Genomic DNA, 25,825 nt, shown 5'->3' on the forward strand with positions numbered 1-25,825 from the left:
GATGTAAAGATAAACTACCTAGATGTAAAGAAAAACTACCTAGATATAAAGATAAACTACCTGGATATAAAGATAAACTACCTAGATATAAACTACCTAGATATAAAGATAAACTACCTAGATATAAAGATAAACTACCTGATATAAAGATAAACTACCTAGATATAAAGATAAACTACCTGGATATAAAGATAAACTACCTGATATAAAGATACACTACCTGATATAAAGATAAACTACCTGATATAAAGATAAACTACCTAGATATAAAGATAAACTACCTGGATATAAAGATAAACTACCTAGATGTAAAGATAAACTACCTAGATATAAAGATAAACTACCTGGATATAAAGATAAACTACCTGATATAAACTACCTGGATATAAAGATAAACTACCTGATATAAAGATAAACTACCTGGATATAAAGATAAACTACCTAGATATAAACTACCTGGATATAAAGATAAACTACCTGATATAAAGATAAACTACCTGATATAAAGATAAACTACCTAGATATAAAGATAAACTATATAGATATAAACTACCTAGATATAAACTACCTAGATATAAACTACCAAGATATAAAGATAAACTACCTAGATATAAAGATAAACTATCTAGGTATAAACTTCCTGGATATAAATATAAACTACCTAGATATAAACTACCTGGATATAAACTACCTAGATATAAAGATAAACTACCTGGATATAAAGATAAACTACCTAGATATAAAGATAAACTACCTAGATATAAACTACCTAGATATAAAGATAAACTACCTAGATATAAACTACCTAGATATAAAGATAAACTACCTAGATATAAAGATAAACTACCTAGATATAAATATAAACTACCTAGATATAAACTACCTAGATATAAAGATAAACTACCTAGATATAAACTACCTAGATATAAAGATAAACTACCTAGATATAAACTACCTAGATATAAAGATAAACTACCTAGATATAAAGATAAACTACCTAGATATGAAGATAAACTACCTAGATATAAACTACCTAGATATAAAGATAAACTACCTAGATATAAAGATAAACTACCTAGATATAAACTACCTAGATATAAAGATAAACTACCTAGATATAAAGATAAACTACCTGGATATAAAGATAAACTACCTGGATATAAACTACCAAGATATAAACTACCTAGATATAAAGATAAACTACCTGGATATAAAGATAAACTACCTATATATAAAGATAAACTACCTAGATATAAACTACCTAGATATAAAGATAAACTACCTAGATATAAAGATAAACTACCTATATATAAAGATAAACTACCTAGATATAAAGATAAACTACCTGATATAAAGATAAACTACCTGGATATAAAGATAAACTACCTAGATGTAAAGATAAACTACCTAGATGTAAAGAAAAACTACCTAGATATAAAGATAAACTACCTGGATATAAAGATAAACTACCTAGATATAAACTACCTAGATATAAAGATAAACTACCTAGATATAAAGATAAACTACCTGATATAAAGATAAACTACCTAGATATAAAGATAAACTACCTGGATATAAAGATAAACTACCTGATATAAAGATACACTACCTGATATAAAGATAAACTACCTGATATAAAGATAAACTACCTAGATATAAAGATAAACTACCTGGATATAAAGATAAACTACCTAGATGTAAAGATAAACTACCTAGATATAAAGATAAACTACCTGGATATAAAGATAAACTACCTGATTTAAACTACCTGGATATAAAGATAAACTACCTGATATAAAGATAAACTACCTGGATATAAAGATAAACTACCTAGATATAAACTACCTGGATATAAAGATAAACTACCTGATATAAAGATAAACTACCTAGATATAAAGATAAACTATATAGAAATAAACTACCTAGATATAAACTACCTAGATATAAACTACCAAGATATAAAGATAAACTACCTAGATATAAACTACCTGGATATAAAGATAAACTACCTGATATAAAGATAAACTACCTAGATATAAAGATAAACTATATAGAAATAAACTACCTAGATATAAACTACCTAGATATAAACTACCAAGATATAAAGATAAACTACCTAGATATAAAGATAAACTATCTAGGTATAACCTTCCTGGATATAAATATAAACTACCTAGATATAAACTACCTGGATATAAACTACCTAGATATAAAGATAAACTACCTGGATATAAACTACCTAGATATAAAGATAAACTACCTGGATATAAAGATAAACTACCTAGATATAAAGATAAACTACCTAGATATAAACTACCTAGATATAAAGATAAACTACCTAGATATAAACTACCTAGATATAAAGATAAACTACCTAGATATAAAGATAAACTACCTAGATATAAATATAAACTACCTAGATATAAACTACCTAGATATAAAGATAAACTACCTAGATATAAACTACCTAGATATAAAGATAAACTACCTAGATATAAACTACCTAGATATAAAGATAAACTACCTAGATATGAAGATAAACTACCTAGATATAAACTACCTAGATATAAAGATAAACTACCTAGATATAAAGATAAACTACCTAGATATAAACTACCTAGATATAAAGATAAACTACCTAGATATAAAGATAAACTACCTAGATATAAAGATAAACTACATATATATAAAGATAAACTACCTAGATATAAAGATAAACTACCTGGATATAAAGATAAACTACCTGGATATAAACTACCAAGATATAAACTACCTAGATATAAAGATAAACTACCTGGATATAACGATAAACTACCTATATATAAGGATAAACTACCTAGATATAAACTACCTAGATATAAAGATAAACTACCTAGATATAAAGATAAACTACCTATATATAAAGATAAACTACCTAGATATAAAGATAATCTACCTGGATATAAAGATAAACTACCTGGATATAAACTACCAAGATATAAACTACCTAGATATAAAGATAAACTACATAGATATAAAGATAAACTACCTAGATATAAACTACCTAGATATAAAGATAAACTACCTAGATATAAAGATAAACTACCTAGATATAAACTACCTAGATATAAAGATAAACTACCTAGATATAAAGATAAACTACCTAGATATAAACTACCTAGATATAAAGATAAACTACATAGATATAAAGATAAACTACCTGGATATAAACTACCTAGGTATAAACTTCCTGGATATAAATATAAACTACCTAGATATAAACTACCTAGATATAAACTATCTAGGTATAAACTACCTAGATATAAAGATAAACTACCTGGATATAAACTACCTAGATATAAACTACCTAGATATAAAGATAAACGACCTAGATATAAACTACCTAGATATAAAGATAAACGACCTAGATATAAAGATAAACTACCTGGATATAAACTACCTAGATATAAAGATAAAGTACCTGGATATAAACTACCTAGATATAAAGATAAACTACCTAGATATAAAGATAAACTACCTGGATATAAACTACCTAGATATAAAGATAAACTACCTGGATATAAACTACCTAGATATAAAGATAAACTACCTAGATATAAAGATAAACTACCTGGATATAAACTACCTAGATATAAAGATAAACTACCTGGATATAAACTACCTGGATATAAAGATAAACTACCTAGATATAAAGATAAACTACCTGGATATAAACTACCTAGATATAAACTACCTAGATATAAAGATAAACGACCTAGATATAAACTACCTAGATATAAAGATAAACGACCTAGATATAAACTACCTAGATATAAAGATAAACTACCTAGATATAAACTACCTAGATATAAAGATAAACTACCTAGATATAAACTACCTAGATATAAAGATAAACTACCTAGATATAAAGATAAACTACCTAGATATGAAGATAAACTACCTAGATATAAACTACCTAGATATAAAGATAAACTACCTAGATATAAAGATAAACTACCTAGATATAAACTACCTAGATTTAAAGATAAACTACCTAGATATAAAGATAAACTACCTAGATATAAAGATAAACTACATATATATAAAGATAAACTACCTAGATATAAAGATAAACTACCTGGATATAAACTACCAAGATATAAACTACCTAGATATAAAGATAAACTACCTGGATATAAAGATAAACTACCTATATATAAAGATAAACTACCTAGATATAAACTACCTAGATATAAAGATAAACTACCTAGATATAAAGATAAACTACCTATATATAAAGATAAACTACCTAGATATAAAGATAAACTACCTGATATAAAGATAAACTACCTAGATATAAACTACCTAGATATAAAGATAAACTACCTAGATATAAAGATAAACTACCTGATATAAAGATAAACTACCTAGATATAAAGATAAACTACCTGATATAAAGATAAACTACCTGATATAAAGATAAACTACCTAGATATAAAGATAAACTACCTGGATATAAAGATAAACTACCTAGATGTAAAGATAAACTACCTAGATATAAAGATAAACTACCTGGATATAAAGATAAACTACCTGATATAAACTACCTGGATATAAAGATAAACTACCTGATATAAAGATAAACTACCTAGATGTAAACTACCTAGATATAAACTACCTAGATATAAATATAAACTACCTAGATATAAAGATAAACTACCTAGATATAAACTACCTAGATATACAGATAAACTACCTAGATATAAAGATAAACTACCTAGATATAAAGATAAACTACCTAGATATAAACTACCTAGATATAAAGATAAACTACCTAGATATAAAGATACACTACCTAGATATAAACTACCTAGATATAAACTACCTAGATATAAAGATAAACTACCTGGATATAAAGATAAACTACCTAGATATAAACTACCTGGATATAAAGATACACTACCTGATATAAAGATAAACTACCTAGATATAAAGATAAACTACCTAGATATAAAGATAAACTACCTAGATATAAACTACCTAGATATAAAGATAAACTACCTGGATATAAAGATAAACTACCTAGATATAAACTACCTATATATAAAGATAAACTACCTGGATATAAAGATAAACTACCTAGATGTAAAGATAAACTACCTAGATATAAAGATAAACTACCTAGATATAAAGATAAACTACCTGATATAAAGATAAACTACCTGGATATAAAGATAAACTACCTGGATATAAAGATAAACTACCTAGATATAAACTACCTAGATATAAAGATAAACTACCTAGATATAAAGATAAACTACCTGATATAAAGATAAACTACCTAGATATAAAGATAAACTACCTGGATATAAAGATAAACTACCTGATATAAAGATACACTACCTGATATAAAGATAAACTACCTGATATAAAGATAAACTACCTAGATATAAAGATAAACTACCTGGATATAAAGATAAACTACCTAGATGTAAAGATAAACTACCTAGATATAAAGATAAACTACCTGGATATAAAGATAAACTACCTGATATAAACTACCTGGATATAAAGATAAACTACCTGATATAAAGATAAACTACCTGGATATAAAGATAAACTACCTAGATATAAACTACCTGGATATAAAGACAAACTACCTGATATAAAGATAAACTACCTGATATAAAGATAAACTACCTAGATATAAAGATAAACTATATAGATATAAACTACCTAGTTATAAACTACCTAGATATAAACTACCTAGATATAAACTACCAAGATATAAAGATAAACTACCTAGATATAAAGATAAACTATCTAGGTATAAACTTCCTGGATATAAATATAAACTACCTAGATATAAACTACCTGGATATAAACTACCTAGATATAAAGATAAACTACCTGGATATAAAGATAAACTACCTAGATATAAAGATAAACTACCTAGATATAAACTACCTAGATATAAAGATAAACTACCTAGATATAAACTACCTAGATATAAAGATAAACTACCTAGATATAAAGATAAACTACCTAGATATAAAGATAAACTACCTAGATATAAACTACCTAGATATAAAGATAAACTACCTAGATATAAACTACCTAGATATAAAGATAAACTACCTAGATATAAACTACCTAGATATAAAGATAAACTACCTAGATATAAAGATAAACTACCTAGATATGAAGATAAACTACCTAGATATAAACTACCTAGATATAAAGATAAACTACCTAGATATAAAGATAAACTACCTAGATATAAAGATAAACTACCTAGATATAAAGATAAACTACCTATATATAAAGATAAACTACCTGGATATAAAGATAAACTACCTGGATATAAACTACCAAGATATAAACTACCTAGATATAAAGATAAACTACCTGGATATAAAGATAAACTACCTATATATAAAGATAAACTACCTAGATATAAACTACCTAGATATAAAGATAAACTACCTAGATATAAAGATAAACTACCTATATATAAAGATAAACTACCTAGATATAAAGATAAACTACCTGGATATAAAGATAAACTACCTGGATATAAACTACCAAGATATAAACTACCTAGATATAAAGATAAACTACATAGATATAAAGATAAACTACCTGGATATAAACTACCTAGGTATAAACTTCCTGGATATAAATATAAACTACCTAGATATAAACTACCTAGATATAAACTATCTAGGTATAAACTACCTAGATATAAAGATAAACTACCTGGATATAAACTACCTAGATATAAACTACCTAGATATAAAGATAAACGACCTAGATATAAACTACCTAGATATAAAGATAAACTACCTGGATATAAACTACCTAGATATAAAGATAAACTACCTGGATATAAACTACCTAGATATAAAGATAAACTACCTAGATATAAAGATAAACTACCTGGATATAAACTACCTAGATATAAAGATAAACTACCTGGATATAAACTACCTAGATATAAAGATAAACTACCTAGATATAAAGATAAACTACCTGGATATAAACTACCTAGATATAAAGATAAACTACCTGGATATAAACTACCTGGATATAAAGATAAACTACCTAGATATAAAGATAAACTACCTGGATATAAACTACCTAGATATAAACTACCTAGATATAAAGATAAACGACCTAGATATAAACTACCTAGATATAAAGATAAACGACCTAGATATAAACTACCTAGATATAAAGATAAACTACCTAGATATAAACTACCTAGATATAAAGATAAACGACCTAGATATAAACTACCTAGATATAAAGATAAACTACCTAGATATAAACTACCTAGATATAAAGATAAACTACCTAGATATAAAGATAAACTACCTAGATATAAACTACCTAGATATAAAGATAAACTACCTAGATATAAAGATAAACTACCTAGATATAAAGATAAACTACCTAGATATAAACTACCTAGACATAAAGATAAACTACCTAGATATAAACTACCTAGATATAAAGATAAACTACCTGGATATAAAGATAAACTACTTGGATATAAAGATAAACTACCTAGATATAAACTACCTAGATATAAACTACCTAGATATAAAGATAAACTACCTAGATATAAAGATAAACTACCTGATATAAAGATAAACTACCTGGATATAAACTACCTAGATATAAATATAAACTACCTGATATAAAGATAAACTACCTAGATATAAAGATAAACTACCTGATATAAAGATAAACTACCTGGATATAAACTATAGATATAAAGATAAACTACCTGGATATAAACTACCTAGATATAAAGATAAACTACCTAGATATAAAGATAAACTACCTGGATATAAACTACCTAGATATAAAGATAAACTACCTGGATATAAACTACCTGGATATAAAGATAAACTACCTAGATATAAAGATAAACTACCTGGATATAAACTACCTAGATATAAAGTACCTAGATATAAAGATAAACGACCTAGATATAAACTACCTAGATATAAAGATAAACGACCTAGATATAAACTACCTAGATATAAAGATAAACTACCTAGATATAAACTACCTAGATATAAAGATAAACGACCTAGATATAAACTACCTAGATATAAAGATAAACTACCTAGATATAAACTACCTAGATATAAAGATAAACTACCTAGATATAAAGATAAACTACCTAGATATAAAGATAAACTACCTAGATATAAAGATACACTACCTAGATATAAACTACCTATATATAAACTACCTAGATATAAAGATAAACTACCTGGATATAAAGATAAACTACCTAGATATAAACTACCTGGATATAAAGATACACTACCTGATATAAAGATAAACTACCTAGATATAAAGATAAACTACCTAGATATAAAGATAAACTACCTAGATATAAACTACCTAGATATAAAGATAAACTACCTGGATATAAAGATAAACTACCTAGATATAAACTACCTAGATATAAAGATAAACTACCTGGATATAAAGATAAACTACCTAGATGTAAAGATAAACTACCTAGATGTAAAGATAAACTACCTAGATATAAAGATAAACTACCTAGATATAAAGATAAACTACCTGATATAAAGATAAACTACCTGGATATAAAGATAAACTACCTAGATGTAAAGATAAACTACCTAGATGTAAAGAAAAACTACCTAGATATAAAGATAAACTACCTGGATATAAAGATAAACTACCTAGATATAAACTACCTAGATATAAAGATAAACTACCTAGATATAAAGATAAACTACCTGATATAAAGATAAACTACCTAGATATAAAGATAAACTACCTGGATATAAAGATAAACTACCTGATATAAAGATACACTACCTGATATAAAGATAAACTACCTGATATAAAGATAAACTACCTAGATATAAAGATAAACTACCTGGATATAAAGATAAACTACCTAGATGTAAAGATAAACTACCTAGATATAAAGATAAACTACCTGGATATAAAGATAAACTACCTGATATAAACTACCTGGATATAAAGATAAACTACCTGATATAAAGATAAACTACCTGGATATAAAGATAAACTACCTAGATATAAACTACCTGGATATAAAGATAAACTACCTGATATAAAGATAAACTACCTGATATAAAGATAAACTACCTAGATATAAAGATAAACTATATAGATATAAACTACCTAGATATAAACTACCTAGATATAAACTACCAAGATATAAAGATAAACTACCTAGATATAAAGATAAACTATCTAGGTATAAACTTCCTGGATATAAATATAAACTACCTAGATATAAACTACCTGGATATAAACTACCTAGATATAAAGATAAACTACCTGGATATAAAGATAAACTACCTAGATATAAAGATAAACTACCTAGATATAAACTACCTAGATATAAAGATAAACTACCTAGATATAAACTACCTAGATATAAAGATAAACTACCTAGATATAAAGATAAACTACCTAGATATAAATATAAACTACCTAGATATAAACTACCTAGATATAAAGATAAACTACCTAGATATAAACTACCTAGATATAAAGATAAACTACCTAGATATAAACTACCTAGATATAAAGATAAACTACCTAGATATAAAGATAAACTACCTAGATATGAAGATAAACTACCTAGATATAAACTACCTAGATATAAAGATAAACTACCTAGATATAAAGATAAACTACCTAGATATAAACTACCTAGATATAAAGATAAACTACCTAGATATAAAGATAAACTACCTGGATATAAAGATAAACTACCTGGATATAAACTACCAAGATATAAACTACCTAGATATAAAGATAAACTACCTGGATATAAAGATAAACTACCTATATATAAAGATAAACTACCTAGATATAAACTACCTAGATATAAAGATAAACTACCTAGATATAAAGATAAACTACCTATATATAAAGATAAACTACCTAGATATAAAGATAAACTACCTGATATAAAGATAAACTACCTGGATATAAAGATAAACTACCTAGATGTAAAGATAAACTACCTAGATGTAAAGAAAACTACCTAGATATAAAGATAAACTACCTGGATATAAAGATAAACTACCTAGATATAAACTACCTAGATATAAAGATAAACTACCTAGATATAAAGATAAACTACCTGATATAAAGATAAACTACCTAGATATAAAGATAAACTACCTGGATATAAAGATAAACTACCTGATATAAAGATACACTACCTGATATAAAGATAAACTACCTGATATAAAGATAAACTACCTAGATATAAAGATAAACTACCTGGATATAAAGATAAACTACCTAGATGTAAAGATAAACTACCTAGATATAAAGATAAACTACCTGGATATAAAGATAAACTACCTGATATAAACTACCTGGATATAAAGATAAACTACCTGATATAAAGATAAACTACCTGGATATAAAGATAAACTACCTAGATATAAACTACCTGGATATAAAGATAAACTACCTGATATAAAGATAAACTACCTAGATATAAAGATAAACTATATAGAAATAAACTACCTAGATATAAACTACCTAGATATAAACTACCAAGATATAAAGATAAACTACCTAGATATAAACTACCTGGATATAAAGATAAACTACCTGATATAAAGATAAACTACCTAGATATAAAGATAAACTATATAGAAATAAACTACCTAGATATAAACTACCTAGATATAAACTACCAAGATATAAAGATAAACTACCTAGATATAAAGATAAACTATCTAGGTATAACCTTCCTGGATATAAATATAAACTACCTAGATATAAACTACCTGGATATAAACTACCTAGATATAAAGATAAACTACCTGGATATAAACTACCTAGATATAAAGATAAACTACCTGGATATAAAGATAAACTACCTAGATATAAAGATAAACTACCTAGATATAAACTACCTAGATATAAAGATAAACTACCTAGATATAAACTACCTAGATATAAAGATAAACTACCTAGATATAAAGATAAACTACCTAGATATAAATAAAGATAAACTACCTAGATATAAACTACCTAGATATAAAGATAAACTACCTAGATATAAACTACCTAGATATAAAGATAAACTACCTAGATATAAACTACCTAGATATAAAGATAAACTACCTAGATATGAAGATAAACTACCTAGATATAAACTACCTAGATATAAACTACCTAGATATAAAGATAAACTACCTAGATATAAAGATAAACTACCTAGATATAAACTACCTAGATATAAAGATAAACTACCTAGATATAAAGATAAACTACCTGGATATAAAGATAAACTACCTGGATATAAACTACCAAGATATAAACTACCTAGATATAAAGATAAACTACCTGGATATAACGATAAACTACCTATATATAAGGATAAACTACCTAGATATAAACTACCTAGATATAAAGATAAACTACCTAGATATAAAGATAAACTACCTATATATAAAGATAAACTACCTAGATATAAAGATAATCTACCTGGATATAAAGATAAACTACCTGGATATAAACTACCAAGATATAAACTACCTAGATATAAAGATAAACTACATAGATATAAAGATAAACTACCTAGATATAAACTACCTAGATATAAAGATAAACTACCTAGATATAAAGATAAACTACCTAGATATAAACTACCTAGATATAAAGATAAACTACCTAGATATAAAGATAAACTACCTAGATATAAACTACCTAGATATAAAGATAAACTACATAGATATAAAGATAAACTACCTGGATATAAACTACCTAGGTATAAACTTCCTGGATATAAATATAAACTACCTAGATATAAACTACCTAGATATAAACTACCTAGATATAAAACCTAGATATAAAGATAAACTACCTGGATATAAACTACCTAGATATAAACTACCTAGATATAAAGATAAACGACCTAGATATAAACTACCTAGATATAAAGATAAACTACCTAGATATAAAGATAAACTACCTGGATATAAACTACCTAGATATAAAGATAAAGTACCTGGATATAAACTACCTAGATATAAAGATAAACTACCTAGATATAAAGATAAACTACCTGGATATAAACTACCTAGATATAAAGATAAACTACCTGGATATAAACTACCTAGATATAAAGATAAACTACCTAGATATAAAGATAAACTACCTGGATATAAACTACCTAGATATAAAGATAAACTACCTGGATATAAACTACCTGGATATAAAGATAAACTACCTAGATATAAAGATAAACTACCTGGATATAAACTACCTAGATATAAACTACCTAGATATAAAGATAAACGACCTAGATATAAACTACCTAGATATAAAGATAAACGACCTAGATATAAACTACCTAGATATAAAGATAAACTACCTAGATATAAACTACCTAGATATAAAGATAAACTACCTAGATATAAACTACCTAGATATAAAGATAAACTACCTAGATATAAACTACCTAGATATAAAGATAAACTACCTAGATATAAAGATAAACTACCTAGATATAAACTACCTAGATATAAAGATAAACTACCTAGATATAAAGATAAACTACCTAGATATAAACTACCTAGACATAAAGATAAACTACCTAGATATAAACTACCTAGATATAAAGATAAACTACCTGGATATAAAGATAAACTACCTGGATATAAAGATAAACTACCTAGATATAAACTACCTAGATATAAAGATAAACTACCTGGATATAAAGATAAACTAACTGGATATAAAGATAAACTACCTAGATATAAAGATAAACTACCTAGATATAAACTACCTAGATATAAAGATAAACTACCTAGATATAAAGATAAACTACCTAGATATAAAGATAAACTACCTGGATATAAACTACCTAGATATAAAGATAAACTACCTCGATATAAAGATAAACTACCTGGATATAAACTACCTAGATATAAAGATAAACTACCTGATATATAAACTACCTGGATATAAAGATAAACTACCTAGATATAAAGATAAACTACCTGGATATAAACTAAGATAAACTACCTAGATATAAAGATAAACTACCTAGATATAAACTACCTAGATATAAAGATAAACTACCTGGATATAAAGATAAACTACCTAGATATAAAGATAAACTACCTAGATATAAACTACCTAGATATAAAGATAGATATAAACTACCTAGATATAAAGATAAACTACCTAGATATAAACTACCTGGATATAAAGATAAACTACCTAGATATAAACTACCTAGATATAAAGATAAACTACCTAGATATAAACTACCTAGATATAAAGATAAACTACCTAGATATAAAGATAAACTACCTAGATATAAAGATAAACTACCTAGATATAAAGATAAACTACCTAGATATAAACTACCTAGATATAAAGATAAACTACCTAGATATAAAGATAAACTACCTAGATATAAACTACCTAGACATAAAGATAAACTACCTAGATATAAACTACCTAGATATAAAGATAAACTACCTAGATATAAAGATAAACTACCTGGATATAAAGATAAACTACCTGGATATAATGATAAACTACCTAGATATAAACTACCTAGATATAAAGATAAACTACCTGGATATAAAGATAAACTACCTAGATATAAACTACCTAGATATACAGATAAACTACCTAGATATAAAGATAAACTACCTAGATATAAAGATAAACTACCTGGATATAAACTACCTAGATATAAACTACCTAGATATAAAGATAAACGACCTAGATATAAACTACCTAGATATAAAGATAAACGACCTAGATATAAACTACCTAGATATAAAGATAAACTACCTAGATATAAACTACCTAGATATAAAGATAAACGACCTAGATATAAACTACCTAGATATAAAGATAAACTACCTAGATATAAACTACCTAGATATAAAGATAAACTACCTAGATATAAAGATAAACTACCTAGATATAAACTACCTAGATATAAAGATAAACTACCTAGATATAAAGATAAACTACCTAGATATAAACTATAGACATAAAGATAAACTACCTAGATATAAACTACCTAGATATAAAGATAAACTACCTGGATATAAAGATAAACTACCTGGATATAAAGATAAACTACCTAGATATAAACTACCTAGATATAAAGATAAACTACCTGGATATAAAGATAAACTAACTGGATATAAAGATAAACTACCTAGATATAAAGATAAACTACCTAGATATAAACTACCTAGATATAAAGATAAACTACCTAGATATAAAGATAAACTACCTAGATATAAAGATAAACTACCTGGATATAAACTACCTAGATATAAAGATAAACTACCTGGATATAAACTACCTAGATATAAAGATAAACTACCTAGATATAAAGATAAACTACCTGGATATAAACTACCTAGATATAAAGATAAACTACCTGGATATAAACTACCTGGATATAAATATAAACTACCTAGATATAAAGATAAACTACCTGGATATAAACTACCTAGATATAAACTACCTAGATATAAAGATAAACGACCTAGATATAAACTACCTAGATATAAAGATAAACTACCTAGATATAAACTACCTAGATATAAAGATAAACTACCTAGATATAAACTACCTAGATATAAAGATAAACTACCTAGATATAAACTACCTAGATATAAAGATAAACTACCTAGATATAAACTACCTAGATATAAAAAGATATAAACTACCTAGATATAAAGATAAACTACCTAGATATAAACTACCTAGATATAAAGATAAACTACCTAGATATAAAGATAAACTACCTAGATATAAAGATAAACTACCTAGATATAAAGATAAACTACCTAGATATAAACTACCTAGATATAAAGATAAACTACCTAGATATAAAGATAAACTACCTAGATATAAACTACCTAGACATAAAGATAAACTACCTAGATATAAACTACCTAGATATAAAGATAAACTACCTGGATATAAAGATAAACTACCTGGATATAATGATAAACTACCTAGATATAAACTACCTAGATATAAAGATAAACTACCTGGATATAAAGATAAACTACCTAGATATAAACTACCTAGATATACAGATAAACTACCTAGATATAAAGATAAACTACCTAGATATAAAGATAAACTACCTAGATATAAAGATAAACTACCTGGATATACAGATAAACTACCTAGATATAAACTACCTAGATATAAAGATAAACTACCTAGATATACAGATAAACTACCTAGATATAAAGATAAACTACCTAGATATAAAGATAAACTACCTGGATATAAAGATAAACTACCTAGATATAAACTACCTAGATGTAAAGATAAACTACCTGATATAAAGATAAACTACCTAGATATAAAGATAAACTACCTGGATATAAACTACCTAGATATAAAGATAAACTACCTAGATATACAGATAAACTACCTGATATAAAGATAAACTACCTAGATATAAAGATAAACTACCTGGATATAAAGATAAACTACCTAGATATAAAGATAAACTACCTAGATATAAACTACCTAGATATAAACTACCTAGATATAAAGATAAACTACCTAGATATAAAGATAAACTACCTGATATAAAGATAAACTACCTGGATATAAACTACCTGGATATAAACTACCTAGATATAAACTACCTAGATATAAAGATAAACTACCTAGATATAAACTACCTAGATATAAAGATAAACTACATAGATATAAACTACCTAGATATAAAGATAAACTACCTGGATATAAACTACCTAGATATAAACTACCTGGATATAAAGATAAACTACCTAGATATAAACTACCTAGATATAAAGATAAACTACCTAGATATAAACTACCTAGATATAAAGATAAACTACCTAGATATAAAGATAAACTACCTGGATATAAAGATAAACTACCTAGATATAAACTACCTAGATATAAAGATAAACTACCTGGATATAAAGATAAACTACCTGGATATAATGATAAACTACCTAGATATAAAGATAAACTACCTAGATATAAAGATAAACTACCTGGATATAAAGATAAACTACCTAGATATAAACTACCTAGATATAAAGATAAACTATATAGATATAAACTACCTAGATATAAAGATAAATTACCTGATATAAAGATAAACTACCTAGATATAAAGATAAACTATATAGATATAAACTACCTAGATATAAAGATAAACTATATAGATATAAACTACCTAGATATAAAGATAAATTACCTGATATAAAGATAAACTATATAGATATAAACTACCTAGATATAAAGATAAACTATATAGATATAAACTACCTAGATATAAACTACCTAGATATAAACTACCTAGATATAAACTACCAAGATATAAACTACCTAGATATAAAGATAAACTATCTAGGTATAAACTTCCTGGATATAAATATAAACTACCTAGATATAAACTACCTAGATATAAAGATAAACTACCTAGATATAAAGATAAACTACCTGGATATAAAGATAAACTACCTAGATATAAAGATAAACTACCTAGATATAAACTACCTAGATATAAAGATAAACTACATAGATATAAACTACCTAGATATAAAGATAAACTACCTAGATATAAAGATAAACTACCTAGATATAAAGATAAACTACCTAGATATAAACTACCTAGATATAAAGATAAACTACCTATATGTAAACTACCTGATATGAAGATAAACTACCTAGATATAAACTACCTAGATATAAAGATAAACTACCTAGATGTAAACTACCTAGATATAAACTACCTAGATATAAAGATAAACTACCTATATGTAAACTACCTAGATATAAAGATAAACTACCTAGATATAAAGATAAACTACCTAGATATAAACTACCTAGATTTAAAGACTAACTACCTAGATATAAACTACCTGATATGAAGATAAACTACCTAGATATAAACTACCTAGATATAAAGATAAACTACCTAGATGTAAACTACCTAGATATACAGATAAACTACCTAGATATAAACTACCTAGATATAAAGATAAACTACCTAGATGTAAACTACCTAGATATAAAGATAAACTACCTAGATATAAACTACCTAGATAAAAGATAAACCTAGATATACAGATAAACTATATAGATCATATATGTACCTCTCACTGCAAACTGAACAGGTAGTTTGCAGAGTGTGTTGTTTGAGGTCCTGATAGATTGAGATCCGTCCGTATAGGAGAGAGAGATGGACTGAGTCGGGAAATCCTCCATCACTAACTGAACTGCATATGTTCTAGTGGTACTACTGTTGCCCCAAAATGACAAGGTGCAGTTCTGAGGGAGACAAGATAAAAACAAGATTAAATGTGTTATTGCTACATACATTTTTGACTTTTAAATCAACTATATAAACCTATAGATTCTTGAAGGATATAACTTAAAACCTGTTAGGGCTAGCCCTGAATACTGCCCCTTCTGGAGGAATTCGGCACCCATATAAACCATGATAAATTTTTGTCAAAAGTTGCTAATATATGCATATAAAAATTATTATCGAATAGGAAACACTCTAAAGCTTATAAAACCGTTAAAATTTTGTCTCTATGTAAAGCAGAAGTCTCAGGGCATGCATTCTCCCAAAGTCTCTCTTGTAATGGAAAAAGTTGTCACCACTTTGACGTCATCGTATACACACTTCCCAAGCAGTTATAACCATGGAAACAGTTTCTACGTCTTCAGCGTGAAGCCTGCTTTCGATGAGGCGTGTAACTGTGAGAATCGCGCGCTCACGAGACGTTCAGCGTGCCCAAACGTCCCGGTGACGCAAAAAAAAAGTTTCACCAATGGGAGCTGGGAAATTTCTCTCTCTTTCCCTCAGGATGGACTGAACAACGTGTGTTTCTCTGAACGCCCTCACGATTGCTGTAGACCTTTATAACATGTTAAGGCTTAATTATAAACATAGTTTGACAAGTTTACTCGAAATATAATGTATACTTTCGACGTTTTGGTGCGCATCCACTTGAAATTTGCATACATTTCGACCGAAAAGTGTCTAGTTTGAGAACGGAAAGACACAGACTTGAAAACTGAACGCTAACTTGGTGAGTATTAACCCTTCCAGGTCTTCTGAAGGAAGAACAGCCATGGTAAGGGAATATTTATGTCTTCATTTTGGGTTTCTGTCGACTCCATGATAGAGGAGTCAGCATGCTAAATGGGAGCGCCGACTCTCTATTATAGCCTAGTAAACGCCAAATGTAACGTTAAAAATAATTGTAACATAGCGATTGCATTTAGAAGAAGTTTATCTTGCCATACATATGTAAAACATGCATATTTAGTCAAAGTTTATGATGTGTATTCCTTGTTTGCTGACGTTATCTGCCGGAGCTATTTATTTCTCCTGACATTGCAGTAGCATTTTTTGAACGATGCATAATTGTAAACAGAGATTTATGGATATATATTGCAGATTATTGAAAAAAAAATGAATGTACTGTGTAACATGTTATATTACTGTCATCTGATGAAGATTTCAAAAGGTTAGTGAAATGATTTTTCTTTTAATCCTGCGTTTGTTGATTGCATATTTTTTCCTACTTGGCTATGCTAATGAGGTATGTATGCAGTGGTGGTTGGACATAAATATGTGCTATGTTTTCGCCGTAAAACATTTTAGAAATCTGACTTGCTGGGTAGATAAATAACTTCTTTATCTTTCATTTGAGCCATTTTTCAAGCGATTCTGTGGAGGTTAAATATTTTTAGGATTATTTCTTGCGTTCCCTGCGCCACATTACAGCTCAGGGGGGGTGGGGGGAGTTCCCAAAGGGGAACTAGTAGCTCTAACAGGTTTAATAATACCTTATGATCTTATTTCAACTGTCGTAATTTTTTTTTTTACAGGAAAGTCACTAGGTAATCCAAGGCTCTCCTATCAGAATGTGAGCCTTCTGCTAACTGGTTCTCCTATCAGAACGGGGCCTGCTGCTAGCTGGTTCTCCTTTCAGAATGGGAGCCTGCTGCTACCTGGTTCTCCTATCAGAATGGGAGCCTGCTGCTACCTGGTTCTCCTATCAGAACGGGGCCTGCTGCTAGCTGGTTCTCCTATCAGAATGTGAGCCTGCTGGTACCTGGTTCTCCTATCAGAATGGAAGCCTGCTGGTACCTGGTTCTCCTATCAGAATGGAAGCCTGCTGCTACCTGGTCATCCTATCAGAATGGAAGCCTGCTGCTACCTGGTCATCCAATCGGAATGGAAGCCTGCTGGTACCTGGTTCTCCTATCAGAATGGAAGCCTGCTGGTACCTGGTTCTCCTATCAGAATGGGAGCCTTCTGCTACCTGGTTCTCCTATCAGAATGGAAGCCTGCTGCTACCTGGTCATCCTATCAGAATGGGAGCCTTATGCTACCTGGTCATCCTATCAGAATGGGTCCTGCTGCTACCTGGTTCTCCTATCAGAATGGGGCCTGCTGCTACCTGGTTCTCCTATCAGAATGGAAGCCTTCTGCTACCTGGTTCTCCTATCAGAATGGAAGCCTGCTGCTACCTGGTTCTCCTATCAGAATGGAAACCTTCTGTTACCTGGTCATCCAATCAGAATGGAAGCCTGCTGGTACCTGGTTCTCCTATCATAATGGAAGCCTGCTGGTACCTGGTCATCCAATCAGAATGGAAGCCTGCTGTTACCTGGTTTTCCTATCAGAATGGAAGCCTGCTGGTACCTGGTTCTCCTATCAGAATGGAAGCCTGCTGGTACCTGGTTCTCCTATCAGAATGGAAGCCTGCTGCTACCTGGTCATCCTATCAGAATGGAAGCCTGCTGCTACCTGGTCATCCAATCGGAATGGAAGCCTGCTGGTACCTGGTTCTCCTATCAGAATGGAAGCCTGCTGGTACCTGGTTCTCCTATCAGAATGGGAGCCTTCTGCTACCTGGTTCTCCTATCAGAATGGAAGCCTGCTGCTACCTGGTCATCCTATCAGAATGGGAGCCTTATGCTACCTGGTCATCCTATCAGAATGGGTCCTGCTGCTACCTGGTTCTCCTATCAGAATGGGGCCTGCTGCTACCTGGTCCTCCTATCAGAATGGAAGCCTTCTGCTACCTGGTTCTCCTATCAGAATGGAAGCCTGCTGCTACCTGGTTCTCCTATCAGAATGGAAACCTTCTGTTACCTGGTCATCCAATCAGAATGGAAGCCTGCTGGTACCTGGTTCTCCTATCATAATGGAAGCCTGCTGGTACCTGGTCATCCAATCAGAATGGAAGCCTGCTGTTACCTGGTTTTCCTATCAGAATGGAAGCCTGCTGTTAGTAACGATGAATTAGCTAGCGTCTTTTAGTGCCTTTTCTGCATCCATCCTTGACTTTCCCTAAATAAGCATTTTAAATGAACACATACATGTTTCTAGAATTTCGATATCACAAACAGTCTTAGAAAGACAATTCGTATTTATTTATTTTTGAGTGAAATGTATTAAATAATTATAATTCCACCTATAGAGTCACATGCAGGTAAGACATGTTTCTTTCTTTCTATATAGTATCAGAAGAGGAGATTCTGAGGTTTCCAGAACACTCTTAAAATGCCAACTCTTAAAATGTAAGAGATTTCAAAAAATCTCTTTTTCCAAGAAGAACCACCTCTCCTCTGCACTCCAGAAGTGAGCAAACTAATGAAAATGCTGCTGTAACTATGAAATATCTCTATTTTTGTATTCTAATGTCACCCAAGACCTTCATAAACACACCTTCAGTGTTATTTTTCAGATAGAATATGGACGTGGCTGGACGGCGTGCGCTGATATGAACAGTCAGATAGTTCTCAACAATGACAAGGTTGGCTGACGACGACACAAATCGGTAGCATTGATGGGGCCGGCCGTAAACCTTGTGTTGTGTTATGATAGTTCTCAACAATGACAAGAAGCTGCCATGTGGGGGAATCGTAGATGGCTCGTTTCAGCTCGATGTATCTTGTTATAAATACCATGTCTTGTTTTGACTGATGTCATGTCATGTCTAATATGGCAACAACAACAACAACAATAATATCTAGCTATCTAATCAACAACTGTAATGATGGATGTGAGAGACAAAGTGCTCATTGTGAAAGTGTATTTATGTTTTCAATAAATATTTGGAGACTAAATACAGTTTACATGTTGTCAACAAGCTCAGCCAACCCCGTCAGTTTACATGTTGTCAACAAGCTCAGCCAACCCCGTCAGTTTACATGTTGTCAACAAGCTCAGCCAACCCCGTCAGTTTTGTTGCTAAACAACCAACCCCGTCAGTTTTGTTGCTAAACAGCCAACCCCGTCAGTTTTGTTGCTAAACAACCAACCCCGTCAGTTTTGTTGCTAAACAACCACCCCGTCAGTTTTGTTGCTAAACAACCAACCCGTCAGTTTTGTTGCTAAACAACCAACCCCGTCAGTTTTGTTGCTAAACAACCAACCCCGTCAGTTTTGTTGCTAAACAACCAACTCGTCAGTTTTGTTGCTAAACAACCAACCCGTCAGTTTTGTTGCTAAACAACCAACCCGTCAGTTTGGTTGCTAAACAACCAACCCATCAGTTTTGTTGCTAAACAACCAACTCGTCAGTTTTGTTGCTAAACAACCAACCCGTCAGTTTTGTTGCTAAACAACCAACCCACCAGTTTTAGCCATGGATTTAATCCCTTGACAGGCAACACTTGTGTTTCCTGAGGAGAGGCTCCTCTCCACCCTTGTGTTTCCTGAGGAGAGGCTCCTCTCCACCCTTGTGTTTCCTGAGGAGAGGCTCCTCTCCACCCTTGTGTTTCCTGAGGAGAGGCTCCTCTCCACCCTTGTGTTTCCTGAGGAGAGGCTCCTCTCCACCCTTGTGTTTCCTGAGAGGCTCCTCTCCACCCTTGTGTTTCCTGAGGAGAGGGTCCTCTCCACCCTTGTGTTTCCTGAGGAGAGGGTCCTCTCCACCCTTGTGTTTCCTGAGGAGAGGCTCCTCTCCACCCTTGTGTTTCCTGAGAGGCTCCTCTCCACCCTTGTGTTTCCTGAGGAGAGGGTCCTCTCCACCCTTGTATGCCTCCTTGTCCCCCAGTATATGTCTTTTGATCTTAAGTTGTACATCTCTTAAAGCCTGTCTATCACCACAAATACCTCCCACATATAAGGTCATAACACCCTGGAGACCAGATACCTCCCACATAGTACAGTCAAAACACCCCTCGAGACCAAATACCTCCCACATAACACAGTCAGAACACCCTGGAGACCAAATACCTCCCACATAACACAGTCAAAACACCCCTGGAGACAACTGATACTGTTGTCATTCCAGATCTGGACAGTTTTAAATGTGGGTTTCTCCCTCTCCAGGAGCCGACAGTAGGTTGGCCTGAGGTAGTTTTAGCTGTGGGTTTCTCCCTCTCCAGGAGCCGACAGTAGGTTGGCCTGAGGTAGTTTTAACTGTGAGTTTCTCCCTCTCCAGGAGCCGACAGTAGGTTGGCCTGAGGTAGTTTTAACTGTGGGTTTCTCCCTCTTCAGGAGCCGACAGTAGGTTGGCCTGAGGTAGTTTTAACTGTGGGTTTCTCCCTCTCCAGGAGATGACAGTAGGTTGGCCTGAGGTAGTTTTAACTGTGGGTTTCTCCCTCTCCAGGAGCCGACAGTAGGTTGGCCTGAGGTAGTTTTAACTGTGGATTTCTCCCTCTCCAGGTGCCGACAGTAGGTTGGCCTGAGGTAGTTTTAACTGTGGGTTTCTCCCTCTCCAGGAGCCGACAGTAGGTTGGCCTGAGGTAGTTTTAGCTGTGGGTTTCTCCCTCTCTAGGAGCCGACAGTAGGTTGGCCTGAGGTAGTTTTAACTGTGGGTTTCTCCCTCTCTAGGAGCCGACAGTAGGTTGGCCTGAGGTAGTTTTAACTGTGGGTTTCTCCCTCTTCAGGAGCCGACAGTAGGTTGGCCTGAGGTAGTTTTAACTGTGGGTTTCTCCCTCTCTAGGAGCCGACAGTAGGTTGGCCTGAGGTAGTTTTAGCTGTGGGTTTCTCCCTCTCTAGGAGCCGACAGTAGGTTGGCCTGAGGTAGTTTTAACTGTGGGTTTCTCCCTCTCCAGGAGATGACAGTGGGTTGGCCTGAGGTAGTTTTAACTGAGTTTCTCCCTCTCCAGGAGCCGACAGTAGGTTGGCCTGAGGTAGTTTTAACTGTGGGTTTCTCCCTCTCCAGGAGCCGACAGTAGGTTGGCCTGAGGTAGTTTTAACTGTGGGTTTCTCCCTCTCCAGGAGCCGACAGTAGGTTGGCCTGAGGTAGTTTTAACTGTGGGTTTCTCCCTCTCCAGGAGATGACAGTGGGTTGGCCTGAGGTAGTTTTAACTGAGTTTCTCCTCTCCAGGAGCCGACAGTAGGTTGGCCTGAGGTAGTTTTAACTGTGGGTTTCTCCCTCTCCAGGAGCCGACAGTTGGTTGGGCTGAGGTACAGTCGAGGCCAAAGATTTTGAGAATGACACAAATATTAAGTAAGTATAATTACAAGTATAATCATAAGTGTCAAAGGCTTTTATTGACAATTATATGAAGTTGATGCAGAGTCAATATTTGCAGTGTTGACCCTTCTTTTTCAAGACCTCTGCAATCCGCCCTGGCATGCTGTCAATTAACTTCTGGGCCACATCCTGACTGATGGCAGCCCATTCTTGCATAATCAATGCTTGGAGTTTGTCAGAATTTGTGGGTTTTTGTTTGTCCACCCACCTCTTGAGGATTGACCACAAGTTCTCAATGGGATTAAGGTCTGGGGAGTTTCCTGGCCATGGACCCAAAATATCGATGTTTTGTTCCCCGAGCCACTTAGTTACCACTTAGTTATCACTTTTGGAAAGGTGCTTCATCATGCTGGAAAAGGCATTGTTCGTCACCAAACTGTTCCTGGATGTTTGGGAGAAGTTGCTCTCGGAGGATGTGTTGGTACCATTCTTTATTCATGGCTTTGTTCTTAGGCAAAATTGTGAGTGAGCCCACTCCCTTGGCTGAGAAACAACCCCACACATTTATGGTCTCAGGATGCTTTACTGTTGGCATGACACAGGACTGATGGTAGCGCTCACCTTGTCTTCAAGCTTTTTTCCGGATGTCCCAAACATTCGGAAAGGGGATTCAACTGAGAAAATGACTTTACCCCAGTCCTCAGCAGTCCAATCCCTGTACCTTTTGCAGAATATCAGTCTGTCCTTGATGTTTTTCCTGGCGAAAAGTGGCTTCTTTGCTGCCCTTCTTCACACCAGGCCATCCTCCAAAAGTCTTCGCCTCACTGTGCGTGCAGATGTACTCACACCTGCCTGCTGTCATTCCTGGGCAAGCTCTGTACTGGTGGTGCCCCGATCCCGCAGCTTAAATCAACTTTAGGAGACGGTCCTGGTGCTTGCTGGACTTTCTTGGGCGCCCTGAAGCCTTCGTCACAACAATTGAACCGCTCTCCTTGAAGTTCTTGATGATCCGATAAATGGTTGATTTAGGTGCAATCTTACTGGCAACAATATCCTTGCCTGTGAAGCCCTTTTTGTGCAAAGCAATGATGACGGCACGTGTTTCCTTGCAGGTTACCATGGCTGACAGAGGAAGAACAATGATTCCATGCACCACCCTCCTTTTGAAGCTTCCAGTCTGTTATTCGAACTCAATCAGCATGACAGAGTGATCTCCAACCTTATCCTCGTCAACACACACCTGTGTTAACGAGAGAATCACTGACATGTGAGCTGGTCCTTTTGTGGCAGGGCTGAAATACAGCGGAAATGTTTTTGGGGGATTCAGTTCATTTGCATGGCAAAGAGGGACTTTGCAATTAATTGCAATTCATCTGATCACTCTTCATAACATTCTGGAGTATATGCAAATTGACATCATACAGACTGAGGGAGCAGACTTTGTGAAAATGAATATTTGTGTCATTCTCAAAACTTTTGGCCACGACTGTGGACCACATTGTGGTCTGATGTCCCCAGGGGATGTCTGGTGGTGGCAGAAAAGCGTATTTGGTCCCACAAGTCAAGAGTCCTATTTTTCCTAGAGTGACATTTCACATACTGGTGGTATGTGTGCAGGATTTTGTGCAAAAAAAAGTGGTTAAAATCCCCTAAAATAGATTCGGGTGCGTCGGGGGAGATGAATTCCAGTTTCTGCGACAGATTATGAATCATCTCTGATGCCTTTGTTATGTTAGCTTTAGGTTGAATGTACACAACAGTAACTGTAACAAACAATTGGGGGAACTCACAGGGAAGATAGTAAGGTCGCATTGACACAGAAAGCAGTTCAATGTCGGGGGCTTGTTGAATGACAATTTCCTGCCTTGGCTGCCACACCCTGATCCGTCTCCCTGATATGTGATAGTGGCATGTTAAATGACAGTAACCTGCCTTGGCCAGCTGGTTGCTGCCTTGGCATGTTAAATGACAGTAACCTGCTTTGGCCAGCTGGTTGCTGCCTTGGCATGTTAAATGACAGTAACCTCCTTTGGCCAGCTGGTTGCTGCCCTGCTCTGTTACAATGACAGTAACCTGCTTTGGCCAGCTGGTTGCTGCCCTGCTCTGTTAAATGACAGTAACCTGTTTTGGTCAGCTGGTTGCTGCCTTGGCATGTTAAATGGCAGTAACCTCTTTTGGCCAGCTGGTTGCTGCCTTGGCATGTTAAATGACAGTAACCAGTTTTGGTCAGCTGGTTGCTGCCTTGGCATGTTAAATGACAGTAACCTGCTTTGGCCAGCTGGTTGCTGCCTTGGCATGTTAAATGACAGTAACCAGTTTTGGTCAGCTGGTTGCTGCCTTGGCATGTTAAATGACAGTAA

At 32.3% G+C, this 25,825-nt stretch overlaps 1 protein-coding gene across 1 annotated transcript in view; it reads left to right on the plus strand.

Annotated features, from left to right (window-relative positions):
* Positions 1 to 20,342, plus strand: part of LOC115127325 (neurobeachin-like) — a 124,881-nt gene extending 104,539 nt beyond the window's left edge. The window contains exon 18 of the mRNA XM_065023426.1: positions 19,159 to 20,342. Within this exon, the coding sequence (XP_064879498.1) occupies positions 19,159 to 20,342 (1,184 nt within the window). The remainder of the gene's footprint in view (positions 1 to 19,158) is intronic.
* Positions 20,343 to 25,825: the final 5,483 nt, after the last annotated feature.

This window comes from Oncorhynchus nerka, linkage group LG10, assembly GCF_034236695.1.
Source record: "Oncorhynchus nerka isolate Pitt River linkage group LG10, Oner_Uvic_2.0, whole genome shotgun sequence".
In the NCBI taxonomy this organism is placed as follows: Eukaryota; Metazoa; Chordata; class Actinopteri; order Salmoniformes; family Salmonidae; genus Oncorhynchus; species Oncorhynchus nerka.